The 23,574-nt window shown below is 42.1% G+C and overlaps 1 protein-coding gene across 1 annotated transcript in view; it reads left to right on the top strand.

The window, feature by feature from the left end:
- The window catches only part of LOC106573762 (insulin-like growth factor 1 receptor), a 165,486-nt gene that overhangs the window by 17,914 nt on the left and 123,998 nt on the right, over positions 1 to 23,574 (top strand). The window contains exon 2 of the mRNA XM_014149105.2: positions 1,565 to 2,128. Coding sequence (XP_014004580.1) covers positions 1,565 to 2,128 — 564 coding nt within the window. The remainder of the gene's footprint in view (positions 1 to 1,564; positions 2,129 to 23,574) is intronic.

Below are 23,574 nucleotides of genomic sequence, written 5' to 3'. Positions count from 1 at the left end.
CGCTGTCACTCATTGAGAGGGTGTCCTAAGCCTCTGTAAGAACATTACAGGTTTAGCCAAAGGAGCTCATATGTCAAGACATTTCTTCTACTGATTACTTCACCTTCCAAGTAGCATTTCAAACCTCTTGTAGATCTGTTGGGTTTTCTATGTTTTTTTTTGTAGTGTTTAAAAAAAAAATTACAAAAAAAAAAATATATATATATATATATATATATATTTTTTTTTATATCACACATTACTGCCTTGACCAATACCTGCCTTGACCAATACCTGCCTTGGACAGGGAGTTGGTAATGAGTGTAGCAGGTCTCCCTCCTATTGTGAAAGGGCATATGTTAATACTGCTTGTTTTGTTTTGCCTTTGTACTACAGTCCTGAGAATTTTAACACATTCCATGGTATGTCATGGCTACAATGTAGCTCTGCTTCCCTGGTGTGAATGGACTGTTAGAAGAAATCATTATTACATCATTACATACTGTACGTGTCAATAGACCCAGAGGAGATGGCTTGCTCCAAGTGTTACAGTGAAAGGATTAGCTTGGGTTTATAGGGAGACAGGGGCCAAGCAACAGCCAATACAGGTAGATGTGGGACATATATTTGTGTTTACATTCTGACAGTACATTTAGTGTTATCCATGAAACACTTAGATAAACAGGGACTGGGTTTTATATGGTTTATTATCATAGCAGTCTTTCAGTGGTGATATCCCATTATGTATGCTTGTATCCATTCCCACTTTGAGTAATTGACAGACACAATTAAAAGCAGAGATGATTGTCATTAATGAATAATTGATCAAGGTGTCTGTGCGTATGAGTGTGTGTGTATGGGAGAGATAGTCAACTTCGGGCACTTTGGTTTCGTGTGTTGCTTTCTGTGTGCTGAGCTAAGATGGATGGGATCTTTTTAAACACGGGTTATCCCGGTAAAGGAGAGGAACCTAGGATCCCAGATCTTACCAAAATATATAGCAAGAGAATCTCAAAATATTGACCCTTGTCATTGAGAGAGAACTTCCTACGCCTGCTCAGAATGAAGAGCACACTCACCTCAGATGACCCTGTCTGTTTGTCTCTCTCTTTTGTCACAGTAAAATGAATAGTTATATCCATAAAACAAAAGCAAAAATACACTTTTGTACATGAAGAGAACAACATAACATAAGACATCCTGTTTTAAGCACTATCAAGTCCAGATATTTTCAGAGATGATCTCAAGAAGATTAGATTACATCCTATTAATGGCTGCTGTGCTTGTTATTTTGGTGCTGTCATCTTACAGTATGTCTGGGACTGGCTACAGTGAACCTTTAAGCCAGGTCACTACCTGAAAATACTTGAAATTGGATTTACATCATAGGCATGGTAAAGAGATTAACACAGTGAATAGGTATGCAGACAAATTGATAAATAAATTCTAAAATCAAATTAAAGGGTACATTTTATTTAGGTACATTGAATAAAGGAAAAACAAATACTGTGTTTTAAAATGATAAAGTAAGATGTGTAATAATTATGTAATGTGTGATTTTTCTTTCCCTTTCTCTCTCCTCCAGTCTGTGGTCCAAGTATTGACATACGTAATGACATCAGTGAGTTCAAGCGTCTGGAGAACTGCACGGTGGTGGAGGGCTTCCTGCAGATCCTCCTCATCGGAGACAAGACCAACAACCTCAACCAGGAGCTCTTCCGCTCCCTCAGCTTCCCCAAGCTGACCGTCATCACCGACTACCTGCTCCTGTTCCGTGTGTCCGGCCTGGACAGCCTCAGCACGCTCTTCCCCAACCTCAACGTCATCCACGGACGCAACCTCTTCTACAACTACGCCCTGGTGATCTTTGAGATGACCAGTCTGAAGGACATCGGCCTGTACAACCTGAGGAACATCACGCGAGGGGCCATCCGGATCGAGAAGAACCCGGAGCTCTGCTACCTGGACTCTGTGGACTGGTCTCTCATCATGGACGCAGAGTTCAACAACTTTATCGCGGGGAACAAGCAATCCAAGGAGTGTGGTGATGTGTGTCCAGGCATCACGGAGGACAACGCTCAGTGTATCAAGACCAGCTTTAACGGCAACTTTAACTCTCGCTGCTGGACATCCAACCACTGCCAGAAAGGTAAGGAGCTCTGAGCTTTTCTCTTTACAGTGTGGGCAGCAGAGACCCAGTCAGGGTCACAGAGGACAGCCTGTCCACAGAGCTCCTGTTTATTTCTAGCTAATTTTTTTTTTACGATCTTTGTTTACACCTGCAGAAAAGGAGATATTTTTAATTTTTTTAAAAGGTTTTAAGGTAGATTATTTCCCAAATACCTAGGGTATTTGGCAGTGTTTGTCTATCCCACTTGTGATGCAAGCCTTTTGCATAGGTCTCTGATATAGGTAGGTGGGTTCCAGTCTCGCAAACATTCTCAAATTGTGCATTTCTTCCCCAGTGAACAAATCCCATGAATCTATGCAGTGTTTTCCCTTCATATTCAGCAGGTAGGAGGATTGTCCCTTGTCCAGTTAAAACCTTTCCTTTCTATTTATTATGGAGGCCTTTTCTTTAGATCAACCTAGTTGCTGACAGAACTAAGGATGGGTGCATTATACAGCTCTTGGTATTAAATACATGCTCAGTTGAGGTTACTTTTGCTCTTCCTGTCTGGACCATATCAGGTCAATATTTACTATATCTTACCTGATGTGATGAATAAGTTATGACACACCACACTACAGCACAAGTATTTATAGGCTATGAAAAATGAAGGATATGTTTCAGGTAGCCCAGTATTTCTACTTTGCACATCTACCATTCCAGTGTTTAATTGCTATATTGTATTTACTTCGCCACCATGGCCTATTTTTTGCCTTACCTCCCTTATCTCGCCTCATTTGCACACATTGTATACAGACTAGTTTTTCTACTGTATTATTGGCTGTATGTTTGTTTACTCCATGTGTAACAACTGTGTTGTTGTATGTGTCGAACTGCTTTGCTTTATCTTGGCCAGGTCTCAGTTGTAAATGAGAACTTGTTCTCAACTTGCCTACCTGGTTAAATAAAGTTTTTTTAAATTAAAAAAAAATATTATTAAGATGTATATCTGTCTGTTACTCACAGATATAACATTTTAATTAAGTAAATAAATGCAATTAATGTCTGGTTGTAAGACTTTAACAGCTAACAATTTACTTATTTAGGACTGGACTCCTTAATTGGTGAAACTGACACACCTGTTTGGGATATTGCAACAAGAAAGATGTTTCTGCAAACAACAAACACAGTTTTTTCTCATCATTGCACACATGATAGGACAGCAAAATATGCACTGCAATGCTCTTCTTTCTTTTCATCAACAAAACAAAAACAATAACAAAGACACTGGGCGAACAGTGGTGCTGTTCCCCCTAATGCGGATTCCATCTTTAAGGGAAAGGCATAGTGTAAAAAGTAGTTTTGTTGTCTTCCCTACGCATAGTGGGTGTTGTTGTTGATGTTGATGTGTGGTTGAGAGGGTGACAGCATTGACCAACCAGACTCCCACCATAACGTATTTATTTGTTTTGTCTAGACTATTAGTGAGAGCTTGAGTGAGACGGTGCCTGTTTAAAGCCTGTTTAGAGTGTCTCTCTGTGTGGACAGTTTCTGCCGAATCTCCCAGGTCCAAATCAAAGGGGTTCACATAAATTTGACAGGTGAAGGAGATGAGGTCGACCTTGACTCCAAAAAGGTTGGGATGAAAACAGGGCTTCTAAGCTCCTACTCCTCCTGCCTGCCTGTCTGCTCCCCTTTTCACTCATCAACATGGAATAATGGTGGTAAAATGTCCTCCCAGCCCTGGCCTTTTGAAGACCTGTCTACAGCTCCCATGGATAACTGGTAGTTCTAAACATCTCCCCTTCCCTTCAGACCCAGAAAACAAATAGAGGAAATCAACCTCTAGCGACTTCCTTAGTGACCATTTATGTTTCTATAAACAAGGAATTGTCTTTATTGTTGTGATTATTGTTCTTTGAATGCAGAATTAAATTAATCAGGATGTTGAAGGTATTTGTAGGGCCTCTGGTGTAGCTAACTGTATGTTGCATTATAGACAGTCTGGACTGGCCGTGATGGACATACAGTTGAAGTCGGAAGTTTACATACACTTAGGTTGGAGTCATTAAAACTCATTTTTCAACCACTCCACAAATGTCTTGTTAATAAACTAGTTTTGGCAAGTCAGTTAGGACATCTACTTTGTGCATGACACAAGTCATTTTTCCAACAATTGTTTACAGACAGATTATTTCACTTATAATTCACTGTATCACAATTCCAGTGGGTCAGAAGTTTACATAAACTAAGTTGACTGTGCCTTTAAGCTTTTAAACAGCTTGGAAAATTCCATAAAATTATGTCATGGCTTTAGAAGCTTCTGATAGGCTAATTGACATAATTTGAGTCAATTGGAGGTTTACCGGTGGATGTATTTCAAGGCCTACCTTCAAATTCAGGTCCTCTTGCCTTGACATCATGGGAAAATCAAAAGAAATCAGCCAAGACCTCAGAAAAGAATCGTAGACCTCCACAAGTCTGGTTCATCCTTGGGATTAATTTCCAAACACCTGAAGGTACCATGTTCATCTGTACAAACAATTGTGAGCAAGTATAAACACCATGGGACCACGCAGCCATCATACCGCTCAGGAAGGAGACGCGTTCTGTCTCCTAGAGATGAATGTACTTTGGTGCGAAAAGTGCAAATCAATCCCAGAACAACAGCAAACGACCTTGTGAAGATGCCGGTACAAAACTATCTATATCCACAGTAAAATTAGTCCTATATCGGCATAACCTGAAAGGCCACTCAGCAAGGAAGAAGTCACTGCTCCAAAACTGCCATAAAAAAGCCAGACTACGGTTTGCAACTGCACATGGGGACAAAGATCATACTTTTTGGAGAAATGTCCTCTGGTCTGATGAAACAAAAATAGAACTGTTTGGCCATAATGACCATCGTTATGTTTGGAGGAAAAAAGGGAGGCTTGCAAGCCAAAGAACACCATCCCAACCGTGGCAGCATCATGTTGTGGGGGGTGCTTTGCTGCAGGAGGGACTGGTGCACTTCACAAAATAGATGGCATCATGAGGTAGGAAAATTATGTGGATATATTGAAGCAACATCTCAAGACATCAGTCAGGAAGTTCAAGCTTGGTCACAAATGGGTCTTCTAAATGGACAATGACCCCAAGCATACTTCCAAAGTTGTGGCAAAATGGCTTAAGGACAACAAAGTCAAGGTATTGGAGTGGCCATCACAACGCCCTGACCTCAATCCCATAGAACATTTTTGGGCAGAACTGAGAAAGCGTGTGCGAGCAAGGAAGCCTACAAACCTGACTCAGTTACACCAGCTCTGTCAGGAGGAATGGGCCAAAGTTCACCCAACTTATTGTGGGAAGCTTTTGGAAGGCTACCCGAAACGTTTGACCAAAGTTAAACAATTTAAAACCTGTTTGGTCGCATGAACCGCTAGCGGGACACCTACGACAACATCCGGTGAAATTGCAGAGCGCGAAATTCAAAATACAAAAATCATAATATTAAGCTTTCATGAAAATACAAGTGTAATAAATCATTTAAAAGCTTAACTTCTTGTTAATCCAACCGCATTGTCAGATTTCAAAAAGGCTTTACGGCGAAAGCATACCATCGAATTATCTGAGGACAACGCCCCACATCAAAATTATTTTTCAACCAGCACAGGCGTTAGAAAATCACAAATAGTGATTACATAAATCACTTACCTTTGGAAGATCTTCCTCTGTTTGCAATCCCAAGGGTCCCAGCTACAAAATTAATAGTAATTTTGTTTGATAAAGTCCTTCTTTATATCCAAAAAAGTATGTTTAGTTGGCGCCAATGATCTCAGTAATCCACTCGTTCAACATGCATACAAACGAATCCAAAAAGTTATCGGTAAAGTTCGTCCAAACAAGTCAAACGATGTTTCTAATTAATCCTCAGGTACTCTAATATCGAAATAAACTATAATATTTAAGACGGAGAATAGTATGTTCAGCAGGGAAGATAAATAACGAAGAGCGCGCACCTCATTCACTCACCAACAAGACTACTTTTCTAATGAGAGACACCTTGAAAAATCTACAAATGCTTGCTAATTTAAAAAAAAACAAGTGGAAGCCATAGGAACTGCAATCTGGGTCCTATCTATTTGTATTTCCCATAGGCTAACATTGAAATGTCCTGTGACCTCAAAAAGAACATTTCCAGATGGATTTTCCTCGGGTTTCACCTGCCATATCAGTTCTGTTATACTCACAGACATTATTTTAACAGTTTTAGAAACTTCAGAGTGTTTTCTATCCAATGCTACCAAGTATATGCATATCCTAGCTTTTGGGCCTGAGTAACAGGCAGTTTACTTTTGGCACGTCAGTCATCCAAAATTCCGAACAATAACCGGTATGCTAGTGAAGTTAAAGGCAATGCTACCAAATACTAATTGAGTGTATGTAAACTTCTGACCCACTGGGAATGTGATGAAATAAATAAACGCTGACCTAAGACAGGGAATTGTTACTAGGATTAAATGTCAGGAATTGTGAAAAACTGAGTTTAAATGTATTTGGCTAAGGCGTATGTAAACTTCCGACTTCAACTGTACTTAAGTGACCTTCCACTGGGCACAGACATCATTTCAACATCTAGCTTTGATTTATGTTTGCTGGAGATGTCAACAGAAAATACAAAATTCCCTTACGTTGATTACTTTTTCCAAATCCAATCAGTTTTACACATTGATTCAGCATCATCAGATTTAATTTTGGGTTGAAATAACATGGAAACAACGTTGATGCAACCAGTTTTTGCCCGGTGGGCTATGCGGAACGAACTTCCCTGATGTACAAAGATTTGCTTGTTCTTTATCTGATGTTGGTTGGAACCAATGTTAGGGGCCAACATCTTTGTTTTTCATAAGATTTGTAACAGAAAGTAGACAAAGGGCATTTTTGATCAGCTCCCACAGATCCGCTCTCCCACCTTAAAGTAGGATAAATCCTCTGAGCTTTGAGGTCTCAACTCTGAAGATAAAGGCTATCAGAGATAGACTGCGTTGTGATATCACGATAGAATGGCTCATTTAGAGGGTGTGTGATTGTAGTTTAGTGGTAGTACTGCTAGATTTGTAGGCTCAAGTCTCACCCATACAATGGTCAAGACTCTGAGTCTAGTAGAGATGAGACTTTCTCTGGCTCTCACTGAAGGGCGGATATTCCACTTGTCTCCACCCCTCTGCATAATTGCCTTGTTTTTCTCCAGTACAGATGTTTCTTCAAGGGCATGCAGTGCAGTGGTTTCCTAGTCAATCCAGACCAGTCCTCTACTCTGAATGCCTCTCTTTAATTACAGTACGTGACTAGGAGATGCTTTTTGCTAGTAGGACTAGTTTAGCCTCCGGCGGATGTTTTTTGGAGCACTATTGTTTGTCAGGTCAAACAGGCCTTTACTCTATACTTGCCTTGCCTGCTTGTATATACACACTGTGTACAGATTTAAACACCAACCTGCATAATGTTAGATTAAAAGGAACAGATAGCCTCAGAGATGCGCATGAAAATAGCAACACATGACAGGTTAATTCCTGGCTCTATGGCTGGGCGTGGGTAGGACAGGATAGGGTTACCTGGCTGGTATTTGGCTCTTTGTCTGGGATAAGGCAGAGCCGGGCCGTGGAGATTACTGAGTTCTCTTTAGTAGCAGGCTGCGGTGTGTGGCGAGGCGCTAACGGAGGGCTTATATGAGGAGGGGGTTGAGGGAAAAATGTCACAGAAATGTCAAGTGCACAAGCACAATGGCAGGCTCTCACTAACACCCCGGAGGAGGCATAACACAGCCCAGCTCCCTCCTTCTCCAATGTTCCCCCTTTCCCTCCTTCCCTCCCTCCTTCCCTTTCTCCTTCCTTTCATCAAGTTTGGTCCGGACGTCTTCTTTTATTGCCCTTCTTGATAGTTTTACCAGTAATTTCTCTTCTCTCTTCCACCAGCCTTATCAGAGGCTGTTAACAGCTTTGACTGTGCGATATCTCTTGACCGTTTACACACCCCAGCCGCCATGCAGTGAAGTTGAGTGGTTTGGCTGGCCATGGCCCTGTGACATTGCGTGTTGTCGGTGTGTGTTTTTGGGTCTTGTGACTGAGCATGCTCTCTGGCCTGCTTCAAATGGTCCCCTCAGGTCGCTCTGTTCCAGACAGGCATGTCTTCCTCCCCCAGAGGAGAAGGGAGCAAAGCCGGCCAACGGGAGAGAGAGAGGCTGGTTGATAGGCAGCATACAGGCAGGCAGGCAGGCAGGCAGGCAGGCAGGCAGGCAGGCAGGCAGGCAGGCAGGCAGGCAGGCAGGCAGGCAGGCAGGCTGTCCCAACTAGAGCTGTTGCGGTGACCGTATTACCGCCACACCGGCGGTCACGAGTCATGAATGCAGTCAAATTCTACGTGACCGTTTAATCACAGTAATTAGGCTTCTCCAAACTCTGATGCTGCTGATGGTCATTAGTAGCCTATCAAACTTGCTAACTGCTTGGTACTCAGCACTCTATTGTCCCTCTAATCACTCTGACAACAATGCAAATGTAATCGGAAATATAATAAAACACTTCATGAGAGCCCATGAGTTCATGTTACGCAACATTTCTGTAGGCTATGCAATTGCGCGAGAAAACAGAGTGATGGCCTCTGCTAAAAGGAGGAGGTTCCCATCAGCTTTCTATAGACTAGGCCTACTATATTTATTTCTAAACTTTCCTAATATTAAGCACATTGTTTATCTTTACAACAGGATAATAGCCTACCTGGCTGGCATGAAAATGAACAACAGGAAAAGCATCTTTCATTTGCTATTTAAGTGCATTTTTTGAGAGGTGCATGATAATGGTCCATTCAAACACATAACAAATTTCACACATATATTATTTAGTATATGTAAAGAAAAGATTAAATCTAGAATAGTCTGATGGATGACAATATTAGCCTATCACTTATATATATATATATATATATATATATATATATATATATATATACTTATATATTGTCACTTGTGAATGATGCCCAGCATAAGAAACAAAACATTTTTTGCGACTTTTTCAAATCATAGTCACACACCTCATGTAGCCTAGCCCATAGGCCTATATGTTTTGATAAGGTTTGTACCACAACTAAAGTGGCCAAATAACTTCTTAAAATTAAGCACGTTAATCCGCTTTACAAGGGGTGTAGAGCCTAACTGGCATATATAAGCAGCGTGTGAGTTTCAAGTTTGAGGAAGATAATTTTCACCATAAAATGCACCTTTATAATAAAAGCATTACACGCTTAATCACATTTGCTGTCACTTTTGATATTGGTGTTGTCCCACTCATGGAACTTTCGCGGTTATACTGCCCTAACAAGCAAAAAGGCAGTAACTGCTAATTTGGTCGAATAATGAGTTAATGTCATTTTTGCTACATTAAATACATGCTTAATCATGTGGACAAGTATCCTGCCTCTATTGTGTTTTGGAGAAAATGGGGGTCATGTTAGCAGTAACTGCATAAAGTTACTGTGAAACCAAGGTAAATAAAAGCCATATTTCTCAGTTCCACGCTATGAGCAGTTACTGCCTTTTTGCTTGGTAGGGCAGTATAGCCTACTGCCATGTGTGGATAGCTGTGCTTATAATGTGAAAAAAATAGCCAAATAGTTTATCAACATTTGCGTTTGCCACATTGCATAAAACATGTTTTTTTTTATGCCAGTGGTTGTATTTATTTTGGATTTATTGCACCCCACAACTGCCCCAGACGATGTTTGGGATATTTATTTTGCACACAGGATCAAATAGGTTGACTTTTGTACTATGGGGGATAGTAGATTAACATAGGCTAGTACTTTTGCTGTTCATTAGGCCTACTCATCTTGTTGGCTGACGAAAAGTAAATGTGAACAGTTCTTCCAATATCTTCAATATGCACCTGGGAATTGGATAAGGACACGCACAGTTTCATCCTCGATGTGTCTGTCTTCACTTGTAGCCTGTGAGAAAGCACCGATCACGTGACGAGAGCCATGTGAGTGAGAGGCGCTTCGGATTGCGCAGCACTCGGGGAGAAGGGCACAACGCAGCATTCCGGGCCGCAAAAGACATGGATTTTTTGAGGGTGCATTACGGCCACAAAGGGGAAGCCTGCACAAAAAACAAAGCAGAGCTCATACCTTTCAAGCAACGTTTTTCAAATCATCATTAGAGTCTCATCATGCAGCCTTAGAATGTATTAAAAATCAAAACATATTGTATTCTTCATGCTATAAAATTAAATAATGCCACAGAATTATAAGAAAATCTTGTCTGCTAAATAAACTAGTGTAGTCCACAGCCATTTAGCATAGCCACATCAGGACCTAACTCCAGAGTATGCTATTCTTTTCTTCTGAAATAAAATACATTTTCTTCATAGAAATATAATACATTTTCTTCATATCATGCTTCTTTAGACCTGTCTAAAATAAATAATGGATTTATTGTGAAGGTGAAGGTGTACATGGATTTATTATACTTTTAAAAATGTAAATGTTCCAAAGGTCTGCATCAGTGGAAGCCAGGAGATGCTAAATGTGTTTATGTTAATGAACTGTCATTTACCGTGAGACCGACAGTTATTTAGTCCCAACCAGCCTTGTTCTATAAGGGCAGGTCACACCACACAGCTCTGGAGAAAACTACTGAGTAACAGTAACAGACACTCCTCGTCTGACCTCACATATCTAGCATATTTGTGTTTGAATAATTACTTAAAAATTGCTCAGCTCCAATGAAACTCTGTTGTCTGGTTTCTTAACCACACTGCCCTTGACTTACATATTATTAAGCAATAATGCCCGAGGAGGTGTGGTATATGGCCAATATACCATGGCTAAGGACTATTCATTAGCACGACGCAACGTGGAGTGCCTGGACACAGCCCTTAGCCGTGGTATATTGACAATATACCACAAACCCTCGAGGTGCCTTGTTGCTATTATAAATTGGTTTCCTACGTAATTAGAGCTGTAAAAATACATGTTTTGTCATACCCGTGATATACGGTCTCATATACCAAGGCTGTCAGCCAATCAGCATTCAGGGCGCAAACTACCCAGGTTATAACACATTTACATTTACATTTTAGTCATTTAGCAGACGCTCTTATTCACTTTTTTCCAAATGTGTCAACTGTCCAAGGCAGCTGGTTTGTGATTTGTGATAAATCATCTGTGTGTCTACACGTTTCTACTATGCCCCGTTAGTCTGCATCTTGCAAGACTGGTTGTGTGTTTTCCTCAGTCTACGTAGTAGTAAAACTAGGCACTTGCCTTTCCTCGTTTGATGAGAAGGTTAATAAAGGGTCTTTGTGTGAGTTGATATGAGGGTGGGTCTTTAGGAGTAACTGTGGTATTAACTCAACTAGTGTTGTTGTGTCAGTGTTAGGGCCAAGGTTGGAATGACTGGTCACAGAGAAAAAAATCAGATGGCAGCTGATTTTACAGTTTCAAAATAGCCTAGAATCACAAGTTATCACTTTTAAACTAAATACCTTTTGGGGGGATTCTAATGAGGCTACAATGTTTTTTTGGTTTATTGTTTGAACAGTCACTGAGATTATATTTGGTTATCAATGAAAAAATAGGCTACTTTGATGCATAGCCTATATAGATCAGCTCAGGGAACCAAGCGAGTTGGTGGTAAAATACAGCGTCATTGCCTACACAACAACTGCCTCCACGGCTACGCAAACAATTATACGGTGCGTTCCAAATTTAATGGCACACAAGAGTACATAGAATGTTTGCACGTACTACAAGTAGCCACCCCTTTTGTGACGAAAAACGAGATTGCTACACTGCGCTACGCCCCAATACTTCCGTCTCCATAGGGTATAAATACTCCTTAACAGAGTAACAGACACTCATCCTCGTCTGACCTCACATAGCTAACTTTTCCCTTGAACGTGTTTGAATATTTACGTACAATATGCTAAGCTTCAATGAAACTCCGGTGTCTGGTTTCTTACATCTGGCCCTTGACTTACATATAACACCTGATAACACCCTGTTGGTTTGTATCTTTTACTTTGCTCCAAATGTGTCAACTGTCCAAGGCAGCTGGTTTGTGATTTGTGATAAATCATCTCTGCATGTGTGTCTACACGTTTCTACTATGCCCCGTTAGTCAGCACCTTGCAAGACTGGTTTTGTGTTTTTCTCAGTCTACATTGTAGTAAAATAAAAAACGGTGTCAGCTTTTTGGCACTTGTGTTAATAAAGGGTCTTTGTGTGAGTTGATATGAGGGTGGGTCTGTAAGAGTCATTGTGGTATTAACTCAACTAGTGTTGTGTCAGTGTTAGGGTCAAGGTTGGAAAGGGAAATACCTAGTCAATTGTACAACTGAATGCATTCAACTGAAATGTCTTCCGCATCTCTGAATCAGAGAGGTGTGGGGGTTGCCTTAATCAACATCCATGTCAGCGGCGCCCGGGGAACAGTTGGTTAACTGCCTTGCTCAGGGGCAGAACTAAATATTTTTATCTTGTTAGCTCAGGGATGTGATCCAAAAACCTTTAGTTTACTGGCCCAACGCTCCTACCCACCAGGCTACCTGCCTCCCCTAGTGACTAGTGTTGAAAAATGTATATATTACACATTTAACCAAAGTAATGCGTTAATTTACAATATCACTTTGTATGGAAAGGAATGCCTTATATTACTTGTTATATTACTTTGCATTACATTCATGAAATAAATCTCAAACCTCACCTTTTTGACTGTCTGAGGGAGTGAGGCGTGCAGCACACACTATCAACGATAGGCTACTTAATAACTCAGTTTTGATCACTAGCTTCTCCTTCCATCTGTGGTGCTGCTTTCCTGTGCTAGTCAAGAAGTGCTGCACAATCATATGGGCTGCTTAATTAGCCATACTGTACCAGTCAAACGTATTAACCAAAAAAGTGTTAAACAAATCAAAATATATTATATTTTTGATTCTTCAAAGTAGCCACCCTTTGCCTTGATGACAGCTTTGCACACTCTTGGCATTCTCTCAACCATCTTCATGAGGAATGCTTCTCCAACAGTCTTGAAGGAGTTCCCACATATGCTGAGTATTTGTTGGCTGCTTTTCCTTCGCTCTGCAGTCCAACTCATCCCAAACCATCTCAATTGGGTTGAGGTCGGGTGATTGTGGAGGCCAGGTCATCTGATGCAGCACTCCATCACTTTCCTTCTTGGTCAAATAGCCCTTACACAGCCTGGAGGTGTGTTTTGGGTCATTGTCCTGTTGAAAAACAAATGATAGTCCCACTAAGCACAAACCAGATGGGATGGCGTATCACTGCAGAATGCTGTGGTAGCCATGCTGGTTAAGTGTACCTTGAATTCTAAATAAATCACTTACAGTGTCACCAACAAGGCACTATCACACCTCCTCCTCCATGCTTCATGGTGGGAACCACACATGCGGAGATCATCCGTTCACCTACTCTGCATCTCACAAAGACACGGCAGTTGGAACCAAAAATCTCTAATTTGGACTCATCAGACAAAAGCAGTTTTCCAACGGTCTAATGCTCCATTGCTAGTTTTTCTTGGCCCAATCAAGTCTCTTCTTCTTATTGGTGTCCTTTAGTGGTGGTTTATTTGTAGCAATTTGACCATGAAGGCCTGTGAAGCATTTATTTGGGCTGCAATCTGAGGCTTGTAACTCTAATGAACTTATCCTCTGCAGCAGAGGTAACTCTAGGTCTTCCTTTCCTGTGGCGGTCCTCATGAGAGCCAGTTTCATCATGACTGACCTTCATGTCTTAAAGTAAAGATGGACTGTCGTTTCTCTTTGCTTATTTGAGCTGTTCTTGCCATAATATGGACTTGGTGTTTTACCAAATAGTGCTATCTTCTGTATACCCGCCCTACCTTGTCACAACACAACTGATTGGCTCAAATGCATTAAGAGGGAAAGAAATTCCACAAATTAACTTTTAACAAGGCACACCTGTTAATTGAAAGGCATTCCAGGTGACTACGTCATGAAGCTGGTTGAGAGAATGCCAAGAGTGTGCAAAGCTGTCATCAATGCAAAGGTTGGCTACTTTGAAGAATCTCAAATATAAAATATTTTTTGATTTGTTTAACAGTTTTTTTGGTTACTACGTGATTCCATATGTGTTTTTTATATATATACATATATATATCATTCAAAATCTCCAGGTCCGGTTAGACCGCACGTACACGGACCCATAAAGATGTATAGGCATACTTGCCACTAGATGGGAAAGCCCTCTATGCGGGCTTTGCTATCAAAGAAGCGATCAATGGCAAAGATCAGATGTGCGCCCTCTATACATTTTTATGGACAGCAGCTGTCATGACATTTCTCCAAACACTCTTTCTCCTCTCGCTTGAGAACTAAATGAGGAAGCAAGTCGAGATTGGATCCTGGAAACATGCACCCGGTAGAGATATGATTCTGAAAGTAACACACGCGTTACTTAACAAAGTAACTATAATTATATTACCCAGTTTTCAAAACTAACGCAATAAATTACTAGTTACTCATAAAAAACACCCGATTACATTACGTGTCACTTTTGTAACAGGTTACCCCCAACACTGGGAGTGACTGGTCATACAGGGCTGATCACAGCATGTCCCAGCCCTGAACCCCTACAGAACCCAGCCGGCCAGCAGAGGAACATCATTAGGAGCCTTGGCAGTTGGCACCATTGCTCTCTGCTCTCTCCTGCTCTGGGAGACTTAATCTGTTTACTCCCTGGATGCCAGAGACACACTTGATATCACTGCTCTGTGTGCTCTGACCTGAACTAGGCCTATGGTACAGAGGACAGACTGTGGGTGTCATTGTGGTTAAGGATTTTAAATGAAATGTTTAGTTTGTGGGATCTGATACATTTAACCTACCTCTACAGCAGACCTAGAGTGTGTACTGGACAGGAGTTGGGAAAGGGGCTTGTGACTGTCTCTTTAAGTAAGTATATAAGGTAGGAATTCCTGCTGGGTATGTCATTGCAGCTCTGAGAGGATAAAGAGGGGAAACACACAGAACAGCCTGTATGTACAGAGGCCATGTGGTATGGGGGGGAAGAATGTTTGTGAAAAACCAAGAGATCAATGAATGGAAGTACGGATGATGATGGGGGTGGCAGAGACAGGCGCTGGGAATGTGTTTGTGTGTGTGCACAGCGTTAGGTGGACTGTGTTATGCGATCGGTTGTCTTGTTTTTGTTTAACCAACGTAATCCCAGACCTTTGCCTCGACATGCAGGGAAGGCTTTTCAATTTTTAATGGCGTCTCTGAAGCTTATCAAAGGGCCGTAGTGAGGGACAGAAAGCAGGAAAGGCTCCAGTTCCAGCAGCCTCGCCTGCCCTGGCCTCCGAGAGGCCTGTGCTTTCCTGGGGGTACGGTATTGCTGCTGGTGACTCACTGCCTGGATCCATCTCCCTGTGCCAGGCCTGCCTGGCTCTGCTCAGGCAGTGTGCCACAGTGAAGACAGAGCCATGCCACTCTGTTGATCAACCTCACACCATGAGCACTCCCTCTCTCTCTACTCCCTCCTCCCCCACAGTAAAGACGGCATAATCAAATTCATCATCTTCTTCTCCACTGCCCTCAGCCCTGAAGCATTCTCAATGGGTCACGACAGTGAAAGAGGGAAAAGCCATGGGAAACTGGGTCTGCACTACACACATTAGCTAGCTAGCCTAACCGCCATGTTTGTGTTGTGCCTCAAGGCCCTACCCACCAGTTTATCTGAGAGCAGTACAACAAAGCATTACAGGAAAGGTTCCCCATGTGGAATCTATCCCCGATAGGTGCGAGAAGGGGGGTATTAATCAACACGTGAGACACAGTCCTCCTGTTCAGTTAACCCTGAGTCTACTACTGCTGTGTCTGCCGCTGCGCCCTTGTCTTTATTATTTCCCCAGAGGACTGAGCACTGTTGATTCCTGTTGCTACTCCATGGTGCCATTGAAAATAAATACATAGAGAAGGTATACAAGCCCCTCCCTCTATTTGTTTTCTCAGACTGTCTTTTTAAAGAGAGGTCGGGGGCAAGCAAACTGACAACAGGCTGTAAATAGGGTTATATGGTAGCATAGAGAGCTGCTTTATCAGTGGACAGAGGCTCTCCTCTCTCCCCTCACTACTGCCCCCTGTAGACAATAAAATCAACACCGTCAACTTGACGACAGTGAGACACTACAACTTGTATCTGTATGAACACAAATATGTTATAGAGTGCTTATTAATGTTTAAGACTTGTGTAAGCACAATACAAGGTTTTGTTGCCCTAGAGTGTGTGTGTGTGTGTGTGTGTGTGTGTGTGTGTGTGTGTGTGTGTGTGTGTGTGTGTGTGTGTGTGTGTGTGTGTGTGTGTGTGTGTGTGTGTGTGTGTGTGTGTGTGTGTGAGTACATTCCATGCAGCTCTTCCCTCCCTCTCACCCCTTGCCCCTCTTCTGGCCTCTGACACATTTTCTCTCATCTAGGTCACATTCATAAATGTCATTCTTGAGAAATGTGAGCAGGAGATCTTAATATGTTTAGCTGTTACAGAGCCGCTCTTCAGTCGGCCCCAAGAACCTGAGCCCTCGGAAAGCAAGGAAAAAATCTATTTGGTTACAAATAGTTTTTCTTCACAATTGGTTTTATAGGTTTCCTTTGGACTTTTTCTAGCCATAGAGGTTGAGTGGCGAGTGTTATTGGTCGGACAGGAATTCTTTTCCCTCACTGTTTAGTATGTTTTTAGCTCTCCCCAAAAGCATTTTTTTACATATTATATACTGTTTCACTGCATTCACTGTTTGTAGTGATGAGGGAAAAAATCAGTATAGTAACATATCAGGTTATTATTTTTGATGATGTATCGTTTTGACAATATCGCAATATTATGTTTGCGCTAGTTGGCTGTACCTGTACCTGCACCAGAACTTCAGTATTCTTCCTTCATAGATTGTTCTTCATTTCCTTTTTAAATAGGGAGCCAATTTCTTTTCAGCACTTTTATTTCCATGACTGATCAAAACTTGTTTTCTCATGGCTCTCTCGTCCCTCTGCAGCAGACATACTGTTTGGACCATTGGATCGCAAATAAAATCACAGTATCGAATCGCAATAGATATAGAATGGTGAGAATCGCAATACATATTGTATCAGCACCAAAGTATTGGGACAATCGTGAAGTCCCTACTAGTAAGTCCCAACCACTTACATGCCTGCCATGGTTCTGTCAACAACAAGTTTACTACAAAGCATTTTGAACAGTAATGTCTTTCAAGTTGTCATTTTAAATGTTTTGTTTATCTGTTGTTTATTTGTAAAATGTGAATACTTTTTATCAAAATACTGTCCTCAATGCCCTTCTAAAGACATTAAAAGGCTGGACAGTGTAGCTTATGCTGCCACTCCGGAACACACACACACACACACACACACACACACACACACACACACACACACACACACACACACACACACACACACAGTGTGTGCGAGCCACTCAGTGCCTGTGCTGATGGGCTGCCTGCTGCCTTCTGGCCGCTCTGCGCGGCAGCTGTGACTCATCCGGCGCTCTCAACACTCTTTCATAAATCTGTGTGAATACTATAACTTCCTCTCTCAGCGCCATGGGGCCTCCGCTCCGTGGTAGATTCCGCTCAATCCCATTGTAATGGCAGGAAGGATGAGGCCTATCTCGTCTCCGCCTGTTAGCACTGCTACTCGCTAGCTGCTCCATACGGAGGTGAAAGGAGTAGCCATGCCATGCCACCCTGCTCTGTTCCTCTCCACGCTGCTGGGACTGAATGCGTCATGCCCGCAAGTAAACTCTTAAAGCCCAAGTTAATTCCACAGTTTGAAAAATAATATCTCATGCCGACAAATCTCTCCTGCAGAATTGAGGGTGTGTGCAATGTTGGTGCCTTGCAAAAGTATTCAGACCCCTTGGATTTCTTCACATTTTGTGTTACAAAGTGGGATTCAAATTTATTTAATTGTAATTTTTGGTGAATAATCTACACAAAATACTATGTAATGTCAAAGTGGAATATTCTTTTTGGGGGGGGAATATAGTCGTTGCATAAGTAGTCACCCCCTTTGTTTAGGCAAGCCTAAATTAGTTCAGGAGTAAATCACATAATAAGTTACATGAACTCACTCTGTGTAAAATAATAGGGGTTGACATGATTTTTGAATGACAAACCCTTCCTCTATCCCTCATCTTTAAGGTCCTACAGTCAAGTATTGAATTTTAAGCACAGATTTAACTACAAAGACCAGGAAGATTTTTGAAAGCCTCATAAAGAAGGGCAGTGATTGGTAGATGGGTAACAATAACAAATCAAACATTGAATATCTCTTTAATCATGGTCAATTTAATTATTATGCTATGGATTATATATTAAACCACTCAGACACATCAAAGGTACAAAGGTCCTTCTGAACTGAACTGTAGGAGACAAAATAATCTGCTCAGTAATGTTACCAAATTGGTGAATTTAAAACAGCTACAGAGTTCAATGTCTGCGATGGTAGAAAACTGAGGATGGATCAACAATATTGTAGTGACTCCACAATAATGACCTAAATGACAGTGAAAAGAAGAATACAAATATACAGAATACAAAACTTGCATCTTGTAAGCAAAAAGGCACTAAAGTAATACTGCATAAAACGCAGCAAATGAATACACTTTTTGGCCTAAATGCAAGGCCTTATGTTTGGCTGCAAATCCAACACAACACATCACTGAGTACCTGCCTCTTTATTTTCAAGCATGCTGGTGGCTGCATCCTGTTATGGGTATGCTTGACATCAGAAAATATACTGGGGAGTTTTTCAGGATAGAAAGAAATGGGATACACAGGCAAAATCCTAGAGGAAAACCTGCTTCAGTCTGCTTTAGCCCAGAGATTGGAAGAGGAATTCACCTTGCAGAAGGACAATAACCAACGACACAAGGCCAAATCTACACAGGAGTTGCTTATCAAAAAGACATTGAATGTTCCTGAGTGGCCAGTTTTGACTTAAATTTGCTTGAAAAACTTTGGCAATATTAGAAAATTGCGGTCTAGATGATCCCCAACATCTTGACAGAGTTTGAAGAATTGAAGAATATTGAAGAATATTGCACAATCCAGGTGTGCAAAGCTCTAAGAGACTTACCCAAGACGACTCACAGCTCTAATCAATGCCCAAGTTGTTAATAACATGTATTGACTCAGGGAGCTGAATACTTACGCAACGACTATATTTTTGTTATTAATTTCTAATCATCTAAAAAAAATTAATAGAATGTTTCTTCCACTTTGACATTACAGAGTATTTTGTGTAGAGTGTGGAAAAAAATGGCAATTAAATACATTTGTCCCACTTTGTAACACAATAAAATGTGTAGAAATACTTTTGCAAGGCATTGTATTTGACATACCGCAGAGAAAGAATATTTTTCTGCCATGGTTGAATAGCTAGTTTCAGGGGAAACAGGATCAGATACGTCTCTCTGCTGGCATCTTCCCCTGCTCCCTTTATGGTGTGTGTGTTTGTTTATGTGTATCTTTTCTGTTCATGTATGAGGCCCCTCACATTGCATAAATGTGAAGGCAGAAGCTTATGACAGACGCACTGAAGGGACAGTGTGTGGATGTGGAACGTGTGATAACTGAAAAGCACGTGGGTCCATCCTGAGATGCCCAGTGGAGCTACATGGATCTGTGCCCTGACCCAGTCCCTTTGGGTAGCGAGGAGATATCAGCTGGTAGGTAGACGAAGGTTGAGACCCCAATGATGTCTCAGTTCCAGAACATTGTTGTCCAATGTCTATCCTTTCTAATGTCTTTTATAATTTTGCTTATTATTTTAGCTAGGGTTTTTGTTACTCTTTACAGCTAGTATGTGATATGGGTAAAAGAAATCACTGGTCAATGCCATCATGAGTTTATATCATGACGCAATATGGTAAACGAGCAGTAAACGGACACTTTAGGAGTGTGGGGCAATTTAAGTGTGGGCAAAGTGTGTGGGGCAAAATAATAATGTGTGTGTGTGTGTGTGTGTGTGTGAACAGGCTGCAACGTGACAGCAGCACCAACGTTTGTTCTTATGCTAGCTTGTACACACTGAGGAGATGAAACGGTGTCATAAAATTACTAAGGAAATCTTATGGAGTTACTCAGCTCATTGAAATGCCTGACAGCCACACTTCCCCTTTAACCCTTTACTGAGCTTTTTCAGTCTTCAATGTGAAGAGAGAACAGAATGCCTTGTTGATATAGATAGGGCTCACTCAACGTTTATAGGTAGCTAGCTTCCAGAGTCCTTTAGGTTCTAGCTTCAAATCAAATCTAGCTTCTGTGTATCTTAGCATTGTAATTCATGTGTGCTCTGTCTGCGATTGTCGGTGTTCGAAGGATGATCTTGACACCATCTGGGAGGAGAATGAGAGTGCTTCCTTTTCCTCTGTCCCTCGTTCTGTTTGAGTGTAATCCCCGAGCAGTTGTCAGCACCCTGGGTAATATGCTCAGGTGTCTGGGGCTCCTGTGGTCTGCTGCTGCTGCTGGCCCTCAGTCTTGGCCTGTCTGTCTCTCCTGGTCCTGGCAGGCCCGCTGCCTCTTGGCCAGACGCCCCAAAGGGCTACTCCAACAGACCAACACGCCTATAACCAGTTGGCGCTTTGCTAGCACCAGGGTGGCCAAGGATGAAATATGTGATCTTCAATGCGCTGAGTTGCTCCTGTTCAGAGAAGTGTCTTTGGGCACACAATTTTTTTTCTTGAGGCAAGCCGAAGTTGGTAGCTGAAGTCTACGCCCCTTCGTGGGTGATTGGTCAACAGTAGGGATTCGTCAGTAAAGTCTTTGTTGTCATTCAACGAGAGACGACTCGTTTTCATGTACATTTTTTCATTGAGAAATAATGCACCAAAATTGCGGGACTAAGATCTCCTTAGCAAAAACATAAACATTTATGACAGATTTCTTGAGGTATCTTTGATTAATTCTGATTATTTTGAGGAAGTGTATACTGACTACGGCATCTCAAAATGGACAAACAGTAGTATTGTCGTTTTTTTCTCATTTTTCATGCGAAGGTCTTTTAAGGGAGCATGCAAGTACACTCGTTCGGTTCACCAAGCCAACTTTGGGTAGCTGCCAGCCGAACTGAAGCATGCTAACTCCTTAAAGAGGAGTTAGACAGTGCTGCAGTTTGTTTCAATATAATTTCAGGCTGATCTTGTTGGAGGTGGAAATGCTCTTCATTCTTGTAGGATGTTATGTTATTTGATATATGTTTATATCTGGGGTGTATTTATGTGCCATACCCTCACCCCTGTCCTCACCCCAGTCCTCACCCCTGTCCACAGCCCTGTCCTCACCCATGTCCACACCCCAGTCCTCACCCCTGTCCACAGCCCTGTCCTCACCCCAGTCCTCACCCCTGTCCACAGCCCTGTCCTCACCCCAGTCCTCACCCCTGTCCACAGCCCTGTCCTCACCCCTGTCCTCACCCCAGTCCTCACCCCAGTCCTCACCCCTGTCCACAGCCCTGTCCTCACCCCAGTCCTCACCCCTGTCCACAGCCCTGTCCTCACCCCAGTCCTCACCCCTGTCCACAGCCCTGTCCTCACCCCAGTCCTCACCCCTGGCTGTATTACTGTAGTAAGGTCGGGGGGCTGAGGAGGTTCAGCACAGCTGCACTCCAGTTTCATCAGCAGACGGAAGGACGGACTGTGGGCCGTTACTGTGTCAGTTAAATATAGACCATCTCTGGAGCAGCAACAACAGCAGCTCTATCTCAGCCTGTTAGGAGGCGAGGGAGAGGCCACGTCACCTAGGGAACCTCACTATCCTCATTCATCCAGCCGGCTATACACTAATTTAGTGGTCCTTATTGTCATTTTAAGGCTGTAGTTTAGGGTTAAAGAGGGGGTAAGGGTTAATATAAGGTGACACCAGGGGATAGTCTCTCTTTTCCCTGATACGTTTTCCATATTCCCACAAAGTATCCGAAGGTCACCCCTGGTATCACTACAGGTAAATTGTTGGAAAACAGCCTATTTGTAAGTGACATCATGGAGATGGACACTGTTCATGCCATGTGTGGCCATCTCTCTACCATTCCAAGATGGAGTTGTTTATTGGGTATTTGTTTATTGGGTATATGTCCTACCGAACCCCCCACACTGTCTGGGCTGTTTCCCTATTTCATGTCGTTATCTGGCTCCCATCCCCAGGCCCAGTGCTGAAAGAGCATAGTAGAGTGGAGCTGTGGGAGCGAAGGTGCATTAGTCTTCCTTTCATCTGGCCGTCCTCTTGTGTCTGATGAGAGCACGTTTGTTGATAAGTGTCCAACAGGCCTTTGAAGTCCCAGCCTCCTTTACTCTCTCCCCAACCATCCCCAACCCCCATCCCTCCCATTAGTGCATCAATTACTGAGACATGACCAACCGAGCCAGGCTTGTTTGCACTTGAGTGTGTTTTAGGGTCCACCTCTCTCTGGTCTTCTGATAAACATGACAGCGCTAGCCCACAGCGTTCATGTAAACACCTCTGATTCTCATTCATGTTTTATTAGGCCACATTACTTACACTCATTTACACAAGGCTGCCTCTTGTTGCTAAACAATGTTTTTGGAGGGTTTTTGTTATACTTGCTTGGGTCCTTTGGATATAATTGTAACATTGACTGCACAAACGTGAATTCTTGTGGATACATGAGTTAGAATGGTCTTTTCCGTCACGATACATGGCATCATATCTCCTCTGCTGTGTGGTCCCATCTCCCATCTCTCCAGTCATGAGTTTTTCCCATGTACTGCAGTTAGCGCTGTTTCTTGGCCAGGCATGTACTAACGTGTTAAAAGGCTTGTTTTTACATTCCACCCTCTTCACTAGGTGATATATGGTTTATCTTGCTGTTTTGTTTAGTTTTTCCCTCCATCTACATGTGGTAATAATACTGATGCTCTGGTTGAGGAAAGCCCCTGGAATCTCAGGCTGGTGGTTTTAGCTGTTACAGTTATGTAACTGCTCTGTCTGTCTGTCTACCGAACCAAACTACTGCTTTATCTGTCCATGTACTGTATCTGCTGTTGATACTGGCACTGAGGGTGGTTAAGATGTTTCTGAAGAATTTAAAAACAATTATGAAAACATATGTTACATAAGGTTGCTATAGGGACGCATAGTATATTGGTGAACATATCGGAATCTAGTTTAATGCCGATGTTAAAAACCGATGTCAAAGCTACTGTGCAAACCTATTTAACGTAGGTACACGACATAATGACGCCACGTAAAGTTTTGCGCTACACGTGCAACACAGCATTTCTAACCTAGCCCACACAATGTTTGTGTGTGGATCGAGCAGTCAACAAGTCGAGCAGTCATTTGAAAGAACATTTCAGCGAGACAACTCAAAGGCGAAATTCATTAAAGCCAATATAATGGAATTCATCGCTCTTGACAATCAACCGTTCTCTGTCGTGGGTGA

The sequence above is a fragment of the Salmo salar genome, chromosome ssa16 (genome assembly GCF_905237065.1).
Source record: "Salmo salar chromosome ssa16, Ssal_v3.1, whole genome shotgun sequence".
Lineage (NCBI taxonomy): Eukaryota > Metazoa > Chordata > Actinopteri > Salmoniformes > Salmonidae > Salmo > Salmo salar.
Note: the sequence above shows the minus strand (reverse complement) of the source record. Positions and strands in the feature narration are given on the sequence as shown.